This window comes from Crinia signifera, chromosome 11 (genome assembly GCF_055691185.1).
Source record: "Crinia signifera chromosome 11, ASM5569118v1, whole genome shotgun sequence".
NCBI classification, from domain to species: Eukaryota; Metazoa; Chordata; class Amphibia; order Anura; family Myobatrachidae; genus Crinia; species Crinia signifera.
This window is the reverse complement of record NC_139227.1, coordinates 56880114-56901341: the sequence shown is the minus strand read 5'-3', so window position 1 is coordinate 56901341 and position 21228 is coordinate 56880114. Positions and strand designations below refer to the sequence as shown.

The window sequence follows — 21228 nt, the reverse complement described above, 5'->3', positions numbered from 1 at the left end:
CCTGAATGTTCAAAGAGTGCCGCCCACGCCAATTGACATAGACGTATCCCCGCACGTGCGGTGCCCTAATCCCAATGTGTGTGCAGTCTAAAGCTCCCAGCACGTGAGGGAATGCTGAGAGTCTATAAAAAGCCACCTTGTGGTCCTGCCACTCCAACTCAGAACGTGGGAATCTGATGTATGTCCGCCACAACTTCTTTAAAGCAAGTAACACTTGAGTAAAATGCTTAGAGAAAGTGGGCTGTGATACCCCCAAGGACCTTGAGGTCACAGACTGAGTGGAGCCTGTGGCCAAATAGTAGAGGGTACACATTAATTTCTGCAGCCCAGACACTGCATAGTTGCCACCCCCGAAAGGGTCCAAATCATCTCTCACCTGCTCATATAAGTCCAACAGGTTATTGCGGTTCAGCCTAAATATCCCCACAACCTGTTGATCCGAGAGGGAGTCCAGGTACAGCCGAGCACGATACATACGTGGGGTACGCAGTAGTCGGGGGGCTACCTGGATCTGGGCGCAGCTCCTCCAAATGGGCCACATCACAAATCAGCAACTCCAAACCACTCTGCAAAATCTCCATGTCGCAAACCCTCACAGGTGTCCTTAATGATGTTGGGGTATATGTAGGGGTGTTTCTGAGTGAAATTGAGTGCACCTGTGTTGAAATTAACCATTTGTGCACTTGGCCAAATCGCCCAACAGAACCTGGTCTGAAAAAAGTGCGATTATTAGACACCTTAAAAGTGCGATTTTCGAAAACGCATCCCATTAAATAAGCGATTTGTATACTTTTCTGTACGAAAACATCTGAATGCGATAAAAATTTGATTTTTTTCTCACACTTTCGGTCCGCATGAGTTATCGCACATAATATGCGATATCCGTCCCTTAGCGCATCCTATTAAATATGCGATTTCAAGGAAAAATGCGATGTCACCATTTTTTGTACTAATATTCGCCAAAAAACACACATCTCATCCCATAGAATGTCACCCATAAAGTCTATAATACCGTTAAATTAGCTACAAGCAGCTTTTGAGACATGTGGTTTATAATATTGTGCTATCTGGTTGAGTGCTAATTGGCCACAACAGATAAGGAGCCCTAAATCTTTGAATTTCCAACCTGACCAGTGGGTGCAAGTGACACTGTATTTCTAATAAAATACACATACAAATATTTAGATATCATGTGCATCTGAGCGCCATATAATTTGTGTATTACTATACTATTTCCACAATTTTTAAGTACATGGTAAATGTTTCTAATTTTCCCTCTCCCTTCATCTTAAACAACTATTGAGACCACAACTAGGTCCCCCTGCCTGGGATCGCTCATTTTCCCATCAATGCCACAGGCAAATGGGTAAAGAGCAGCATCTAGGGCTAGGAAGAGGGATCATCCACATATCTTGCATCTAAATTTCTGGGCTCTCTCATTGGAGTCAAATGTGTGCGTAGCTCACTTGCAAGGACCTCAGGTTAACCAAGTGGCTCCACATATTGGGCACCAACACCAGAAGCCCACTAACTCCTTAAGTGGGAGAATTAAGTCTGTAAGCATTCGCTCACTTGCTATATTGGCATCGGTGCATCACTCAGCAAGCAGCAGCAGTAGCTACGGACTGAAAGGAGATTCCTCTCTTTTTTTCTTCTATCCATTTTTCTAATCTCTTTACCTTCATGCCCAAATTACTGTTCACTAACTTTAAAAAAACACATACCATGTGCTTACCACTGTGATTCTCTGGTATTCAATGCAGGGTGTATTTGTGCTTATCTGAATCAAAGATAATAAGCTATCCGGTTGGTAAATCTTTAACTTATAGACCTAGTAGCACCTTAGTGTCTCTAACAATTAAAAAACCAACCCATTAATATTTGAAACCTTACAAATATTTACTGCCTTAGAAATTCTCCTCAATAATAACATAGCTACTTGCTACTGTAAGACTCCCAATTTAAATTTCAGAGGAGCATAATTAGACATCCGAGGAATATATAAGGAAATATTTCGCTGTATTTTCATCAGAAAGAGCAAGCCCACTTGCCCAAGACCAATTGTGGAGGCAAGAGGGTGTCATTGGTTTTTTTGCTCTTTTTCTAACTTTTTCTTGCTTTACCTAGGGAGATACTGTATACTCTCCCAGGCAAGACTCTGTATGTTTTATGTTTTGTATGTGTATACGTTTGTGTGTTCGTAGTCGGCTCATATATTTCACTAAAAACAATAAAAGTTAATTTTTAAATAAAAAACATATCATATACAAGTTGTGCCCCAAAAAAAGAGAGAGTCCTTTTCTGTCTTCTTTATGCTATATTATATTACTCTCTAGGGAGCACCTCCACATACATGACAAATCGATATGATTGTATCCAGCATACTCTTTTTCATTGTGGAACATTACATTAATTCACACTTATCTTTTTGAGTAATCACAGTGAACACTTGTGCATGGACCAAAAAAAACCCTTTCCCTTTTCCCTATACCAAGAAGTACAACTTTACAGGCCAAACTTGTGCCTTTTTATCCAAAATCCACACAGCATACCACAGGGGGTAATTCAGCATTGTGCGGGAGGTGTACATGCCTGGGACATTTATATTCATATATCAATTGGAACATTTTCCTGTCATAAATAGATCCAGATTATGTCAAAGGGTTCAATCCAATTTCCTTAGAATATTTACTAAATGGACAGGAAAGCCTGGATTCCTTGACACATCACATACACAAGTCATGTACTACTAACACCTTTACACAGGAACACAAAGCCTGCTACCTGCTGTGCAGTGGCCACTCAGACATTCAGGAGGAAACCAAAATTACCATCTAATTTCCTTATCACAGGGATTCCTTCCTTAAGTAATTTTCAAAGTGCATTTTCACATTTAAATTACACTTTATACATCATACGGAGCCTGTGCTCAGCACAGGCTTCCGACACCACATAACACTGCAGCTGCGGACCTTCAGTCCCAGCTCAGTGCTTCACGTATATTAATACATTTAAAATATCTTTATTTAACCTATTTTGCCCATCTCTGGGCTCCTTAACACTGGACTGGCTGCGCTGGGAAGCTGGCTTCCAACCTGCTGTGCCTGGACTCTTAGCTGCGGCAGTTCCCAGCGCACCGCCGTGTAGCAGCGGCTTCTGTAGCGCTGCAGCCCGGGACAGCATCCCGGCTGCAGCGTCTCCCAGCACACCGCTTGGCCATGCCACATTCCCTCTCCACTGGAGGATGGGGGGTTACAGCTGGACGGTGCCAGGGTTGCTGGAGGGAGACCGGGTCCATGGTGCCCATACACAATGTGAATACAATTTTTTTATTTAGCGCCAAGCGCCCCTTGTCCAAGATGGTGTCGCAGCACAGAGGATTAACTCCTTTAGTGCTGTGGCCGCCATTATCCACATGTGCCGGGGTCTCCGGCCACACCTGTGTCATATTACACATATATGCATTATACATGGTATCATACCAATGCCTTTTTACATGTAAATATTGTATTACATATGTGTTCTGGCATGTTACATGTATGTTCCATGGGCCTGACAGTTAAATGGGGGTATGTATTACATGTATGATACATGGACTGGAGTGTTACATACATGTCCCATGGTCACATGTGTTACAGGTATGATCCATGGACTTGCATGTCACATGTATGATGCATGCACCCATGTGTATGTCTCCTGCCTCTGGTGACAAGCAGAAGATGGCTGGAATGGGAGTATGTTGAGGGGACACAATTACCTCTTTGCAGCTACCGACGTCCCCGGGACAGTCAGGGTCCTGTGCCTGTATGGGGACACAGGGGGCTTAACAGTGTCCCCATGTTCTATAGCATCCGTGATGCTGCCAGAGTCCACGTCCTCAATGTTGACTGCAGGGTGGTGGAAGGACATCACATCTGGGGAGAGTGACAGTTAAACAATGCTTCTACGTACATATACCGCAGGGTGGGGGAAGGACATCACATTTGGGGACAGTGACAGTTATGTTAGGCTCCTATGTACAAATACCACAGGGCGTGCTCCTACATACATATATTGCAGGGTGGGGGAAGGACATCACATCTGGGGACAGTGACAGTTATACGATGCTCCTACGTACATATACTGCAGGTTGGGGGAAGAATGTCACATCTGGGGACAGTAACAGTTATACGATGCTCCTACATACATACAGTATACCGCAGGGTGATGTAAGGATGTCACATCTGGGGAGAGTGACAGTTATACGATGCTCCTATGTACATATACTGCAGGGCGGGGGATGAATGTTACATCTGTGGACAGTAACAGGTATACAATGCTCCTACATACATATACCGCAGGTTGATGGAAGGACATCACATCTGGGGAGAGTGACAGTTATACTATGCTCTTACCGCAGGGCGGGGGAAGAACGTCACATCTGGGGACGACAGTTATACGATGCTCCTATGTACATATACTGCAGGGTGGGAGAAGGACGTCACATATGGGGACAGTGACAGTTATACGATGCTCCTATGTACATATACTGCAGGGTGATGGAAGGACATCACATCTGGGGACAGTGACAGTTATACCATGCTCCTACTTACATATACCGCAGGGTGGGGGAAGAATGTCCTGCCATGGTAGGTGGCCAGGCTATGCCGCACCCATATGGGGGCCCTGTGAGAGATTTTTCCCACCACTGACTCCCCCCATAATAACAGCTATGGTGTGCCCAGGACAAAATAATGGGAACAAAGCATCTACCTAATGCTTGGGAAGGTGAGCCGGTGTCGCCTTGGAAGGTGGGGTTCTGCATGCCGTCTGCGAGGGGGAGAGAAGGGACTCGGTAGTGGGGGACATTAGGAAGGTCATCTAAAGCTTCAGGAAAAGCAGCTGGTGAGCGGTGCCCATCTCCAGTCCCAGTAGGTACCAGCCACGACAGTTCTACGTCTGCCCTGGGACGAGACATAATGCCAGCAGCTACAAGGTAAGCAGTACCTGGAGCCTAGAGAGAAGGTGCAGAGGTTACCGATTCCTCATTCATCCATGTGCCAACTTCCCCAGATCCATTACTGGGCATCTTACCACACCTGCCACTCACTCCGTCACTTGTCATTCCCACCACTCACTGCATCACTGGGCATCCTCACCACACCTGCCACTCACTGTGTCACTGGGCTGGTAACTACAGTTCTCAGGACAGTAATAGTGTATATCTATTAGGATGTGTAGCCTATGACAGATGGTCACACTAGAACAGGGTTGCCTACCCTCCCGGAATGTCCGGGAGGGTCCCGGAAATCGGGTCCCCCTCCCGCCCCCCTCCCGGAAAGAACGTAAATTCTCCCGCATTGTCCTACCTCTCCGGCGGAGAGGTGGTCCGTGCGGGGTTCCGTGGATCAAATGACACGATCGCGTCACTTAAACCCCGCTCCCCGCAGTGCAATGCATAAAATACCGGCATTGCACGGCGGGGTGTGTGGCTAAAATGACGCGATCGCTCTAGCCACGCCTCTAAACGGCTCATCACAGCCGTGGCTCCGCCCCTTTTCCCTCTTGGCTTTGGGCCCGCCCCCCTGCCATTCTGATCTGGCTGCTCTCTCCCGGAGAGAGCAGCCAGAAAGTGGGCAACTATGCACTAGAACAAGGTGACCTAGCCTGGTCAGCACAGAATGCCCAGGAGAAACATAACTAAAACTGTGGATGGTGTGTGAACAAATGTAAATTGCAGTGTAAAAATTAAGCTGTCTAATGTGTGGGGTACATGCAAAAGCAGCCTGTATTTGCCCTGCACAGAAGCAATATAAATATACTTGCTCCTATTGCATCGTAGCATGGTGTGTTACTGATTTTTTTGATGTTCTCTAAAACATGAATCCGACTGCATGGGCCTTAACCAGAGACGATTGCAATGTGGACTTGCAGTGCACATGTGCAGTGGCTGCGTACAAAAGTGTTGTCCCTTTGTGTATAATACACACACACAGACAGTAGAGGCTTATGCCCCTTTCCCACTGCAGGTCTAAAACGGTAAATTGCAGATTTTTCAGCGCAATTTACCGTTTAAGGCTGCAGTGGGAAAGCGCCAGAGTTGAAATACCGGTTTTTGAACCCGTTTAAAAAGCAGAGTCCTACACAGTTAAATACCGTTTTTAAGGCAGTGGGAATGCCTTTTAAATGGTATTTAAACTCCAGGCAGTCCCTGTGTTCCAACTTTGCGCATGTGTCAAGAGCGCAGTGCATAATAATAAGCCACTCATTACACATGCGCATATGTAATAAGCGGCTCATTATTATGCTCTGCGCTCCTTACACATGCGCAAAGTGGGAACTACTAGTTCTCATCAGGCACAGGGACTGCCTGGACCCCGTATGGACCCCCGCTGCCTCCCCACTGCCCTGCATCCCCGTGCAGGTAAGTACAAGGGGAGGGGAGATGGGGGTTAGTCAATCTTTACACTTGGGGGGGAGGGGGGGTAGGCACTCTTTACACTTGGGGGGGGGGGGGTAGGCACTCTTTACATTTTAAACGGTTCACTGCAATGGGAATGGTACTTAAACGGTATTTAAAACGGTAATCTGCTGCAGTGAGAATGCTAATACCGTTTTAAATACCGTTTAAAAATACCAGTACTTAAAACGGGTCTGCAGTGGGAAAGCAGCATTATATAATTGTCAGGAGATTGCAGGATATCACTGGAAAATAATACAAGATTATTCTAATATGGCAGAGGAATTATACTTTCTGTAAAAACAGGATTCTCAGAATGACAGTAGTACAAATAGTAATCCGTATACACTACCATTCAAAAGTTTGGGGTCACTTAGAAATGTCCTTATTTTTTTAAGAAAAGCACTGTGTTTTTCCATGAAAATATTATTAAATTAATCATAAATACACTCTATACATTGTTAATGTGGTAAATGAATATAATAGCTGCACACGTCTGGTTTGTAGTGTCTGTGTGTCACCAAAACACTGCCATCTGTTGGCAGTGAGTGAAACCACATCTCAATGTAGGCAATCACAAGGTAGCAGACTAGCTTTTGAAGCATTAGCTTTGAGCAGGCTTACTAGTATCTACATACAGTAGGTGTATAGAGGCCCATTTCCAGCAACCATCACTCCAATGCTCTAATGGTATATTGTGTTTGCAAATCGCGTTAAAAGAAAAATGGATGATTAGAAAACCCTTGTGCAATTATGTTAGCACAGTTGAAACAGGTTTGCTTGTTAGAGAAGCTATAAAACTGGCCTTCATTTGAGCTAGTTGAGTATCTGGAGCATCACATATGTGGGTTTGCTTATACTCTCAAAATGGCCAGAAAAAGAGAACTTTCATGCGAAACTTGACAGTCTATTCTTGTTCATAGAAATGAAGGCTATTTCATGTGAAAACTGCTAAGGAATTGAACATTTCCTACAATGGTGTGTACTACTCCCTTCAAAGAACAGCACAAACAAGCTTTAACCAGAGTAGAAAGAGAAGTATAAGGCCCTGGTGCACAACTGAGCATAAGACAAGTACATTGGAGTCTCTAGTTTAGGAAAGACGCCTCACAGGTCCTCAACTTTCAGCTTATTAAATGGTACCCGCAAAACACCATTGTCAACATCTGCAGTAAAAAAGTGACTCCGAGATGCTGGCCTTCTAGGCAGAGTGGCAAAAAAAAACCATATTGGAGACTGGCAAATAAAAGGAAAAGATTAATATGGGCAAAAGAACACAGACATTGGACAGAGGAAGATTTTAAAAAAGTGTTATGGACTGCCTAGAAGGCCACCTCTTCACTGCAGACGATGACACTGGTGTTTGCAGATACCATTTAATGAAGCTGCTAGTTGTGGACCTGTGAGGTGTCTTCTTGCCCAGTTGTGCACCGGGGTCTCCCACTTCTCTTTCTACTCTTGTTAGATTCTGTTTGGGCTGTTCTCTGAAGGGAGTAGTACACTGAAATATTCAGTTTCTTGGCAATTTCTCACATGGAATAGCCTTCATTTGGAAGAACAAGAATAGACTGTTGAGTATCACAAGTTCTCATTTTCTGCCCATTTTAAGAGTATAATATAACCCACAAATGTGATGCTTCAGATACTCAACTAGCTCAAAGGAAGGCTAGTTTTATAGTTTCTCTAATGAGCAACTCCATTGTCAGCTGTGCTAACATATTTGCACAAGGGTTTTCTAATCATCCAATCATCTTCTAACAAACAAAATGTACCATTAGAACACTGGAGTTCTAATTGATGGTTTCTGTAAATGGGCCTTTATACATCTATGTATATATTCCTTTAAAAACCAGACATGTGCAGCCAGTATAGTAATTTACCACAGTAGCAATGTATAGCGAGTATTTCGTACTATATACATAGATACACACACACACATACATACACACACACACGCAAACATATTATACATGGCATCATGCATGCCCCACACTGTACGTACCAGTGTCTCCAGCTAAGAGAAGGTTCGCTGCTTGCTGCAAAGCCTGGGGATGACAATGGGAAGAGAGAATTAGCATTGGGAAGGGAATGCTGAACTGTCAGATGCTGCATTGTGCCAGCCCAACATCTTCCATAGATCAGGGTTGACAGGGGCAGTCTCCCCGGGGCCTCCACATCAACATTGCTGCAGCGGTGCCGGGAGGGTGGCAAGCAGCAGGGTTGGGCAGTGCGGGGTGGGCAGGGGGTCCTTGCAGCGGATGTAAAGTCAGCGGTGGGGTCCCTGAGGTGGATGTGCTACTAGTTCCCAACAACTGCAGGGACCCCGCCGCTGACTGCCCATCTGCTGCAGGGACTCTGCTGCGGCTCTGCCCGCATCCCCGCTGCCCTGGTACCACCTGCCTCCATGTTGTCCAGGGCACCCACATACCTTAATCCGGCCCTGCCATACATGCACAGGGCCGGATTAAGGTTATTTGCTCCCAAAAGGCAGCGGATTACTGAGGGGGGGGGGGCTTCTCATCATTAGGCACCACCCTATTATGCTGATTTTTGGCATAGTGACATACACTCAGCTGGGACTGAGTGGAACCTCTTCCAGGAGTCCACATGGTTTAACACCCCCCCCTTCTGTGCCCTTGGACCTCTCCACATGCCCCTTCTGTGTCCTCGGACCCCACCACATGCCCCTTCTGTGCCCTTGGACCTCACTATACGCCCCTTCTGTGCCCACAGACCCCACCACATGCCCCTTTTGTGCCATCAGACCCTATGACATGCTTCTTATGCGCCCTCAGACCCCACCACATTCCCCTTTATAAGCAGTAATGACATGCCCTGGCCTTTAATATTGCTGGTGTGGATAACAGCAATCTGGGCAACAGCACACACAGTATGGCATCCCACATTGATCTGAGCGCAGTGGCCAGATTGTTCTCTCATGAAGATATATTAAAAGGGATGGGCCTGGACTGCACACTCTAGAGACTCATAATGGTATGTGCTACTTCACACTATACACCATTATATAACATATGAGGTTCTTAGCATAGTATTGGTCAAACTCCAAAGGGAGTCACCACAATCTCTACAGGCACAGAATACAAAAGAGGGGGTGGAGGTGTTAGGGTTAGACTAGAGCCTCTCAGTGGAGGGTCTTCTGTCTATAACAATGACCCATTGTTCCCTTAGTGCAAGCAGGCACACCAGTACTTAGGCCACCACCAGGTTAAGCCTCCGGGCATTAGATACTTATATAACAGAGAACCGCTAGGTGGTGTTAGATGGCAGGAGAATAACACAATACAATTGCTAAAGGTGCAACTATAAACTAGTCACTAGGATTAAGCCAAAGGTGGCAAAAAGGGTAACTGCCAGAAAGGCACACAGTCACTAAATCACAGTCAATGGCCAGTGCAGGTATAACAGGTTACATAGTTACATGGTAGGTGAGGCTGAATAAAGACTTGCGTCCATCTAGTTCAACCTATGTTTATAGTAGCTAATCCCTTGTTGTATAGTATGTTCTGATATTTTAAAGACAGATTGTTACTATTTTATCAGATTGTTACTTATTCATACCCATGGATGTTTCTAAGCAATAAATGTTTATCCAACCTTATTTTAAACGTATTTATAGTGTCTGCTGACACCACTTCTTCAGGAAGAGAGTTCCAAAGTTTGACTGTTCTGACTAAACAATTTTTTTCTTCTAGATCAACAAAATCTCGTCCTAGATTCCTGTCTAGCAGAAAAAAGTGTGTTTGACAGTTCCTTATATTGGCCCCTGATATATTTGTACATGTTGAGCATGTCCCCCCTTAAACGTCTCTTCTCTAGTGTAAATAGTCCCAGCTTGCTTAATCTCTCCTCGTAGCTTAAAGTATCCATTCCCCTTATAAGCTTAGTTGCTCTTCTTTGAATTTTTTCTAATTCTATGATGTCCTTTTTATAGTGTGGGGCCCAGAATTGTACTCCGTATTCGAGGTGCGGTCTAACCAATGATTTGTACAGAGGCATAAATACTTTTGAATCCCTAGTTTCCATGCCCCTTTTAATACATGCTAGAGTTTTATTGGCCTTTTTAGTTGCTATATTACATTGAGCACTACACCCTAGTTTGTTGTCTATTTGGACTCCTAGATCCTTTTCGAGTACTGAATTACCCAATTCATCCCGCTTAGGTTATAACTAGCACACTGGTTAGGTCTCCCAAGGTGCATGACTTTGCATTTGTCCTCATTGAACCTCATCTTCCACTTTTTTGCCCACTCGTCTAGATTGTCGAGATCATTTTGGAGCGTGGTGACATCTTCTGATGATTTAATAACTCTGCTCAGTTTTGTATTGTCCGCAAAGATGGATACATTGCTGAGTAACCCTATCCCAATATCGTTAATAAAAATGTTAAACAAAATGGGCCCTAGAACCGAACCTGTGGCACTCCACTTAGTAATGGTATCATATTTGAAACTGCACTGTTCACAACCACTCTTTGTTCTCTATTACACAGCCAGTTCCCTACCCATCTGCAGATATTTGCCCCTAATCCCAGGTCCTCCATTTCATTTATCAACCTCTTGTGTGGTACGGTGTAGAAGGCTTTAGCAAAATCTAGGAAAATCACATCTACAGCATTTCCATTATCAAGGTTTTTGCTAACCTCTTCATAGAAACCAAGTAGATTAGTTTGGCATGAACGATTTTTCACGAACCCATGCTGGTTATAACTGAGTAAACTATGAAGGTCTAAATATTCCTGGATCCCATCTCTTAAAAATCCTTCAAATAGTTTACCCACTATTGATGTTAAACTATCAGGTCTGTAATTAGCGGGCTCCTCCTTATTTGAATAATGGCACTACCTCTGCTATTCTCCAGTCTTTTGGTACCTTTCCTGATGATAGTGAATTATTGAAGATATAATGTAGAGGGGAAGCTAATTCCTCCCTTAATTCCATTAGTACCAGTGTTCCCTCTAAGCTGTGCGCACGTGCGCGCGCACACACCTTGAGGAGCATGCGCACAGACATTACAACTGAGCGCACAAAGCAGAAGTGGTCCCTTTTTGTAGTTGTGGACTCAATTAATGTGTGTTTCACCCATTAACTACATTGTATACTGTATTTTGAATGTTTAAATGTTTAATATCATTTTGAAGTAAAGATAACACAAATGCTGAATGTCATTTTCCAGTTATATATAAGTGACGCACAAAAATTTTAATTTCATTCCAAAGTTGCACAGCCAAAATCTTTAGCCGCACACAGCCTTCGTAAAATTAGAGGGAACATTGATTAGTACCCTAGGATGAATCCCATCTGGCCCAGGTGATTTATTTGTTTTGATTTTGCTGAGCCTCAATATTATTTCCTCGGTAGAGAAATCAATATTGAGGTCTGGCTTGTTCATCCCATTTGTGGTATGTGTGCGTTCCACAGTCTGCTCTCCCTTAGTAAACACTGATGAGAAGAACTCATTTAACAGTTCTGCTTTTCCCTTATCAAGGCAAGGCAACTGGAAGAGATGATGAATAAACAAGGACTTACTGTAGCTTGACTTGCGACAGGAATCCCAGGACAGGCACAGATGATGAGTGATCTGAACAAAACATGTACTGGAACTATGATAAATCTTTCCATCGGGTGTTCTGAGTATCTCCTTGAACAAAAATCCATGGACTTTCCTGGAGATGGTAACGGCATTATCCTCCAATGGACACGCAGCACAAAGTTTTTCCAGAATCCTTCCAAATGGAATCTTTCACCACAGAAGCAGCAGATATAAGTTTTTCTATCAGAGAATTAAAGGGATCTTCTGGACCAGAATCCACTGGACATTTCTGGAGTTGTTAATATGATACAATCCTCCAGCAGATTAGGCAGGAACAGACCTTCCCAAAGTTCACCTAGTAGAACCTCTCATACAAGCACAGAAACAAACTTGAATCTTCCCTGACTGAATCAGCATAGGACCTTCTTGGAGCTGTAAATCAACAAGATCTTCCTAGAGGACAGCAGATGGGATCTTTCCAAAGTTCTTAACAGAATCTTTTAAGTAATTTCCCAGGTTGAATGACACAACCTACATGAAGCTATAACCAACACTGACTGATCAAAAAGAAATCCTATTTATAAGGTGCTGATTAGCTGACTAGAAGCAGCCGAGTGCTGCCATCCACAGAAAACTCAGCCTGCATGATTACAGCACCTGACACACAGCAAATCACTGTGGAAAACAAACTACACACGCTGACAGCAGCATGAGGGGACTCTTGGATTACCCAGCCTGTCCCCTGTTGATTACCTTGCACCACTGCTCGCGCTGCTCTGGCCGGCTTGGAGAGACCCGAACGGCAGCGTGTACTGGAACATTTAAGAGCACTAGCACCGGGAGCAGCATAGACGCTGTCACATAGCCGGCTGCAGAGCATCGCACCCCCGCCGCTGCAGCAGACACTATTACAGCAGCCGCTGAGACCCGCGGCCACACTCAAGCTAGGATACCCGGGCGAGATCACAGACCTGATCCCCGGGGTTGTGGAAATAAACCACACACGCTGACAGCAGCGTGAGGGGACTCTGTGACTACCCACCCCGTCCCCCGTTGATTACCTTGCACCACTGGTCGTGCTGCTCTGGCCGGCGTGGAGAGACCTGAACGGCAGCGTGTACTGGAACACTTCAGAGCACAAGCACCGGGAGCAGCATAAACGCTGTCACATAGCCGGCTGCAGAGCATCGCACCCCCTCCGCGGCAGCAGACGCTGTTACAGCAGCCTTTGAGACCCGTGGCCACACTTGAGCAGGATACCCGGGCGAGATCACAGACCTGATCCCCGGGGTGAACAGTGAGGTAACCACGGTCTCCTCCACCCGCTCTTTTCTCTCTCTCTATCTTTACTCTATCTCTCACTACACTATCTCTCCCCTTCTTCTTTCTTCTACTCTGCTTTTCCTGTTTTGCTTTATTTCACTCATATTCTAACACTTTCCATTATACCTTCCTTGATACCCTCCTAAAAACTGTATTATTTTCTTTGCTGGCTAAACTATGTGGCACTAAAAATCAATTATATAGCCACCACTATACTGTTATTTGCCGCACTACCAAATAAGTAGGGGATATTGTTCAACATGCAGCATTGATATATAAGAATTCTCTTGTCAATGCCTAATTTCTCCCAGCATATAATTTCCATAATCATAATTATTACCATGCCCACTAAATTAAAATAGTCAGGGATAAATAATCTTTTATCCCATAAATGTCATGTTTGGACTCTACATGTACAAAATTACACTAGCTATCAGATGACAGTTATTAGAATTCCATATGATATTGCACTCACATGTTATTACAAATTAATAAGCTCCCACTATATTAAGATACAGCAATCAGAGGGGCGTGTCTATAAGCTAATGAAAGGAGGTGAATGAATGGTTCTCTGGAAAGCACCTGAGCCAGTCATCAGATACTGTAAACAAAAGCTAGTGATACCAGGGGAAGACAATAGGATCAACCCCTCCCCCTAGAAAGTTTTCTTGGGAAGTAAATATACAGTTTTTAGTTAGTTGTTTTTGGAACCTGACCCAGTCAAGATGCAGTGCAACAGTCCTGGAGAAAGATTGGATAAGATTGGACACATGGCTTTGAGTAATGTATAAACCTGTAGGACCGACATATTGTGTACTAGGACCCCGGTTATGGTATATGGATTATGCTAGAGAGTTTAAAAGTAGTTAACTTCCATTCTTAGTCTGTCTTCAGATATTAACATGTGCATAGGCCCAGCGTATCCTGTGGTTTGGACAAAGAAAGCTTCTGTCTGTAGTTAAGAATGATCTGTGTGAATGATGTATAGCTAGCCTGTAGTTCATGGATTGTATTGTGGTTCACAATAGCTATATAGTAGGCAGCAGTCGGTAGATTATATATGGGTATGTGTAGCTGTTATGATTTGTGAGCAAGGATATGCTTAAATTGGTAGATATAGCCGTGTACGTTTACATGTGGATAAAGTGAGGTCTAAGCCTGCTGCTGCCATGTGGAAAAGCAGAGGCCTAGTTCCTGGATCGTTTGTATGCAAGGAGTGTAAATAGCTTGCTTTTCTCTGCTATGTGTCTGGATAGTTAAACTAGCCACTGTGTGTGTCCAAGGGATTGGTTGCAAAGGAGTTCTGTAGTATATGGTATGGACTCTTTGTATGAAAGAGAGTGTGTTGTTCTCAAAGGGATTCTTGGTATTTGAATGCATGTGTAAGGCTATGCAAGAACAGAGTGCGAGTGCTTTGTGTGGTGTCCAGTAAGAGTGTCTGGATAGACTATCTGATGGAGCCTACGTATATGTGGCGGGTGTTGGTAGCATGATGCTCGGATGGTGTGTGTGTAACGGCATGGGATGTGAGTATGATATAGCAAGGCCATAGATTGTATGTGCCAGTTAGGTGTTCTGTACAGAGAAGTACATTGTAGCTTAAATGATATTCAATTGTGTATGCTGCAGGTAAAGTGTGTTTGCTGAATGTGCGAGTTATTGTAAGGATTGAGAGTATCGTATGATGCAAGCTAGAGGTAATTTGGAATAAATGTTATGAATAGAAATAATGAACGTACAGTCAGTTTATGTGAGATTGCAAGGCGGAAGTTATTAGTCTTTTGCTAAGGTTTCCTTTGTGTGCTTTGTAGTGGAATCTAAGATGGCGGAATGCCATGTGGCAGACTAACATGTGTTCTAGCTAAGATGGCCGACAAGTAGTTATTCTAAAATGGCTTCTTCATAGCCACGCCCCCTCCCAGCACTGTAATTCACATACACATTATATAACACTGAGGTTAGCTTTATTTAAGGATGCTGGAATAATAATCGTTATCATGTATAAATACCTGTATTGTTATATTTTGTAATCCATGATACAGTTTCATCAATTTACACTTATAAATAATATTCATTGATTATAAATCTGGACATTCAATTATTGGTTGCGTGCGAAATGAATAAATTAGATAGACTTTGCATATATAAATAAATGTACTTCAATAGATGGGGTCTCAGTCCTGGGGATTAAGCATTTGACGATGTGCAGATATGCGCAGGTTTGCGAATATCGGCAGGTGTGGGATCATCTACCAGAAAGGAAGAGAAAAAAAGTTTTTTTTTTATTTTTTTCTGGTGCATTTTGTGTGTTTCCATATAACTGCCGGTTAGGGGCCTGTGTTGGATCTGTAGTATTACAAAGCTCTAATTTGAACTTTGGGACAAAAGGAAAAACATTTATTTATATTTAAATATCAAGATGCAATTCTATAAGTAAATATGTTTTAATAATTTGTTTTCTCTCCTATGATGGTATCTCCTTTTGATGTTTATCTTTTAAATAATAGTCAGATATGATTGGCAAGGGCTGTTTCAGGTTGAATTGTTTTAAATTTGAATTGTTTTATAAGCAGTGCAAATTTGTGTAAAGTGTAAATAAATGCACATTTTTTTTTTATAATTGCAGCAGAAGCGGATTATAAGGGAATAATATATAGCCATAAATTGCAGGTATTTTACTGCAGACCATCTCAACCTGAGAAAGCCATATGTATAATTGTATGCTGCAAAGAACTCTGGGTAAAAATGCTATTTCTACTAAATAAATTTATTTTATTTTTAGTATACCTTTCAACATATGGTAATGAGAATAGTAGGCAAGGTGGCTAAGAGTGTTTAATGGTAAACTTTCATTCCCATAAATTGATAGGATTGAGTCATAAGTATTTTAACTTTAGAAAGATAAAAGCAGAGAGAGATAAGAAAATAAGAAATTTTATTCAATAAGAAAAATCAGGTACAGTTAAAATCAACAAATTCCAAGTAGTATGAAATTTGAATGTTACTCTAAAGTGTTACATTTGAAACTGAAAGTAATTGTTATCAAACATGATATATAACATTTTTTTCTTTTTTATTCCAGGCCAAAAAAGACAGAAAAAGATTTTTTTTATTTTTAAAAGGGCCAGCCAGTGGGTATTTAGATGTAAATTAAGGTGTTGAGACAATAGATTGAACCTGGAAACTTAGACAAAGAACTTCTTTTAGAAAGGGGGCATTTGAATAGGATTGATTTTTTTTTTTTTTTTTTTCTATCAGCAGCAACTGTAGTATTGAATAGGCTCAATAGACAGAATATATTTTTTTCTCCTGTTATGATCTGTTACCCCAAATGCATAAGTGCATGAAAATTGGTAAGAGGTATTGTACTGCGTGGAGTTTGTACCTGTTAAGAGTAAAATTGCATTTGTTTTCCCATGTGAATATGAGATATCTACAGTATTGTAAGAGGTGTTAAATTCATAGTGCCATATCCTTGCAAACCACAAATGTTATAGAAAGAGTGTACTGTTTGGATTTCTTGAAGAATTAAGTTAAATAGAAGTGCAAATAGGTTTGCAAAGTATACAAAAGAAGGCGGGACTCGGACACATGGGTGTCAACGTCTGCCGCTCATTGAGACACTGTTTGCGTGACAGACACATGTGCTGGCACATGTGATTGCCTAGGTACGCTGTACAGGTAAATGCCCAAGGATGGGTAGTGATACTTAATTGAGTGATAATTATAAATTCATACATATTGAGTAAGACTCCTGTTGAGTTACAAACAGGACTCTTTTATTATTGTTCAAAATTCAAGAAATTCAAGTAGTATTGATCAAATTCCCATTGATAGTCAAGGGAACACTCGTGTGACATCCAGTAAGAGAGCTACAGCCTAGGAAGATTTTCTGTACAGAAATATTTCAAGTTTAAGCATAAGACCGTAAGATGTATAGCGCCCAGTGTGAAAAATAACTGAGGCGAACGGGTGTGGGACGGACACGACCCAAGCGCAGTGTAGTCCAGTGTAGGACAGGTCCAGTTAGGACAGAGTGTACGTGCCGACGTACACATAGGAACTGCCCCTTCAGTGGAATTGATTCCGCTAGGAGGGTACAAGAAGATACATCGGAACGCACTTGTTTCCGATTAGCTACTTTAGAAAATCCAGTTTCTGGGGGCACAGGAAAACCAGTTTGTTGTGCCCTGGAGAAATTAGGCATTGACACTCTATTTTCTCTTTCTCCTATTATTCCTCGATACCAAACAAACTAGTGGGGTCCGCTCACCTGTTATACCTTACTGGCCCCTCAGTGTCATCTGACCCTGACAGGAAGCCTGCATTATTTTGGACCACTTTAGTACACGGAGGGGGTGACCCCTCTGCAGGAAACCTGTGAGTCCAGTACCGCCACAGGTATATAAACGGGCAGCAGCCACCCCACCTCCTTCCCACATAGATCCCTAGGCCATTTGGGGTCCGCTCACCCGCAATACCTAAAAGCCCATCAGTATAAACTATATCCTGACGGAAGCTAACAAAACCTGGGACTTTCAAGTACACAGAGGGGGTGACCCCACTGCAGGAAACCATTGATCCCCAAACCTTGCTATAGGTATATAGTGCTGGGCAGCAGCCACCTCAAGGGGACTCATAGGGAATTAAGGTTGACTTCCCACAATACCTGTAAAACATCCCACTAAAAACATACCTAGTGGTAGCCGGTATGGGGGAATGTGACCAGTAACAGTCAAGGAGACTTGACTGCGAACAATTACCTTCCTATCCATACTATAGGTATATAAAGTCAGAGAAGTGTCACCTTGGAGTGTTTTGCTTTGGTTATTTATCTCTATACCTTGATTCGTCCTGCCTCTTTTTTCTTTTTCTTCTTTCTTTTCTACTTTTTCTTTCTTTATCTCATTTTCTGTCAGAGTGGAGACCGTTTTATTGCCTCCTCATGCAAAATGGACTATAATACTTACTTATATTTTCGCTGAGACCTATATTATTCTCTGTGATATTGATACATATACTGCCAAAAAAACAAACACTAGCCCCTTGTTTCTTTTTTAAAACTGACTAATTCTCTAAACAGTCGATAGGAGGTTATTAAACATAACTATATCAGTTGGAACTGTTTAGGAGAAGGTGGGCATATGCAGCCAAAACAAGGCAACTTAACATAAGCATAATATACTAAAGAGTACAAAACATTGTCTTGCCTAGAATATTTCAGTGTATCGAAATAGCATTCCAAACATTGGAAATTCTTGATACTAATGTGGAAACACTGTTAACTTTTTGATGTATGATTGACTACATACAGAACTGCAACATTATCACTTTTTTCATAGGTTGTGAAGTGATCATTCTTCCTCTGTGTATATGTAGTCTATGGCTGTTCTGTGCCTAACCACTTCAGATCCATAAAAAGAAACTCATAAATTGCAAGAGGGAGCCTATTCCTCAAATATCCATCAGAGGGATCACATCCCAGGTATACTGCTGGCCTAGGCAGTTGTATCTATTCATGTAATTTGTTTGTTTGTATGTCCATGTCTAGTGTCTAATTTTACTGCAATCTAATTAAAAGCAAAATTTTAACAAATTAATAATACTTGTATCAGGGAACATCCCTGAACATACCAATAGTGTATCACTAGAATTTAAGGGTTTACCTATAACTGACGTATCTGTGTCTGTCACATGCTCACCCATTTCTACTAATTTTCTTTATTAAACTGTATTAATTACTATATAAGAGTGCCCCAACAAAAAGAGAGTCTTTCCCTTCTTTTCCAACACTGCAAATCAGCCCAGTGATGCAAACTTTATCACTTTTAGCCTGAAGGAGTTTGTATCTTCATCTGTGGCCTTAATAATTCCCTCGGGGAACTTGTCCCTGGATACTTCTCTTGAGGCTGAAATGCCGGACACCTCTCTTAGGGTAAAATTTTCCAGGACCCCTCAAGGGGTTAACAGGTGACAAACTCCTATTTGAGTAGACAACTCAGTTGCTTATTCTGGAGGCTGAATATTGAATCCCCCCCCCCCGGGGTCAGTAAATCAGATGCCTCTTCAGAGGTTGTAGAGTCTAATGCTCTATCTGGTGCTGAAAGTTCACACGCCTCTCCTTGGGCTTGGAACTCTGAGATGCCCCCTCCTGGGGCTGGAAGACCATGGGTTAAAGTGAGGGGGAACGGGTTCCAACACCTGTAATTGTAGGTGGAACTAGTTCAAGCGTGGCCACGGCCCTGCACAGTAATTCCAACAGAAAAGCGTGTCACACAACCCGCATAAATAGATGATGCAGGTGGCACTAATTTCACTAATGAGCGGGCACCACCGCCCTCTCTGCCAGACCTGATGGCGCCATTGTACTATTCCACCAGCGGTCCACCACACCTGGTACTCAAGGGGTCATGAGTTCCACCACCACTCCAGGACCACTTTAAGCCCTGTGGAAGACACTCTGAGATTCCCCCTCCTGGTGCTGGAAGTCACTCTGAGACGCCCCTCCTGGGGCTGGAAGATACTCTGAGATGCCTCCTCCTGTGGCTGGAAGACTCTCTAGAATGCCCCCTCCTGGGGCTGGACTCTCTGGGATGCCCCCAACTGGGGCTGATGAAACAGACCCCTCTGTGACTGTAAGTGGCTTGAATATTCTTCTCTGGACACCCAACTTGGGATTAGGTCTTTTAATTACAGGACCCCAGTCATAAATTTTAGTCTCTTTTTGAGGAGCCTTCTTGACACCCCTGTCAGCAGTAGCAGGATTGTCTACTATAGATGACTTGTGGATAAGAGAGTGTTATTAACCTGAGTTTTGTCACTAATTCTTGGCTTGTGAAGAATGAAATCCTTAATGAATGACCAGAATTTTCACAGTAAAGTTATAAATGTAGCTCCCTATGCCACTGGTGTTCAGCTTCAGAAAGCTCGGGCCGTACATAGCTCTGATGTACATCTTTTTTTTTTTTTTTTACAGAGGAAGAAACTTTAGTAACTGGATGGGGTAAAGCTGAGTCAACACGGTTGATGGCCCTCCTGAGGAGTTCAGGCATCCCAGAAAGAATACAAGGCAAAAGTTCTTGTAACTCTACTAACATCTGGTAGAAAAACTGCAGTTGGTTTGGAGTCTGAATACAATATATGGTCGGGTCCATGAGCTCAGTTCCTACTGTCATGGCTATAAATTTTGTGAACCCGTGTGTGAGGTCTGTGCGAGTAGGTGGTAAAAAGGGAGGTGAAGAGATAGAGAGTGATCCATGACCAGGAGTCTAACCCGGGCTTCAGCAGAGAGATCCTGACCAAAGGATCACCAGGGAGTTGGTTTTGATAGCAAAATGGTGAATGTATAGCTGTATGACTGAACTGTACTCAGTGGCGTAACTACAAAACTTGCATCCCCCCACCAAAAATGTGAAGTTAATTCCCCCAACCCTGTATTACCCCTCCGCATGCTGCATCCACCGCCGGTCTTGTCAACGGCATTCTCGGCTCCTGATTGGCCGCTAGGCGGCCAATAGAATCATTCAGAGGAGAGGCACTGAACATGAAACATCAGCGTCTCCCCTCAGTCCGTGAGCAGGTACTGTCCGGAATAGTTGGGGATTTTTTTTTTAAAGAAGACCTGGACTACGTCGGAAAGAAGAGGACGTGATCTTCGCAGGAGGACCTTGGCGAGTAGGATTTGCTTCCACAGGTACCCCTATGGATTTCTTCGGATCCTGGACCCCGGAGCCCCGGACGCAGGGACCTATCTACGGGCTCAAGATAGGTAAGTATCTGTATGAAAGGGCTTTGGATGTATTAAAGTTTTATTTTACATGTGTCAGTGTATGTGTTATTTAACTATTTCTATTACTGTGGAACTACAAGTGCCAGCAGGCCCATTAATGCCCCACATGCTGGGACTTGTGGTTTTC

At 43.1% G+C, this 21228-nt stretch overlaps 1 protein-coding gene across 3 annotated transcripts in view; it reads right to left on the bottom strand.

Moving 5' to 3' along the window:
* CNGB1 (cyclic nucleotide gated channel subunit beta 1) overlaps positions 1 to 21228 on the bottom strand; it is a 141212-nt gene that overhangs the window by 107824 nt on the left and 12160 nt on the right. Inside the window, exons 2-4 of one of the 3 annotated variants that reach the window (XM_083164820.1) lie at positions 8442 to 8484; positions 4753 to 4943; positions 3758 to 3914 (exon numbers count right to left, since the gene is read on the bottom strand). In XM_083164820.1, the coding sequence (XP_083020946.1) occupies positions 3758 to 3914; positions 4753 to 4804 (209 nt within the window). In that variant the 5' untranslated portion in view covers positions 4805 to 4943; positions 8442 to 8484. Of the gene's footprint in view, positions 1 to 3757; positions 3915 to 4752; positions 4994 to 8441; positions 8485 to 21228 lie in introns of all 3 variants that reach the window. The other 2 variants (XM_083164818.1, XM_083164819.1) reach the window with 2 other exon arrangements.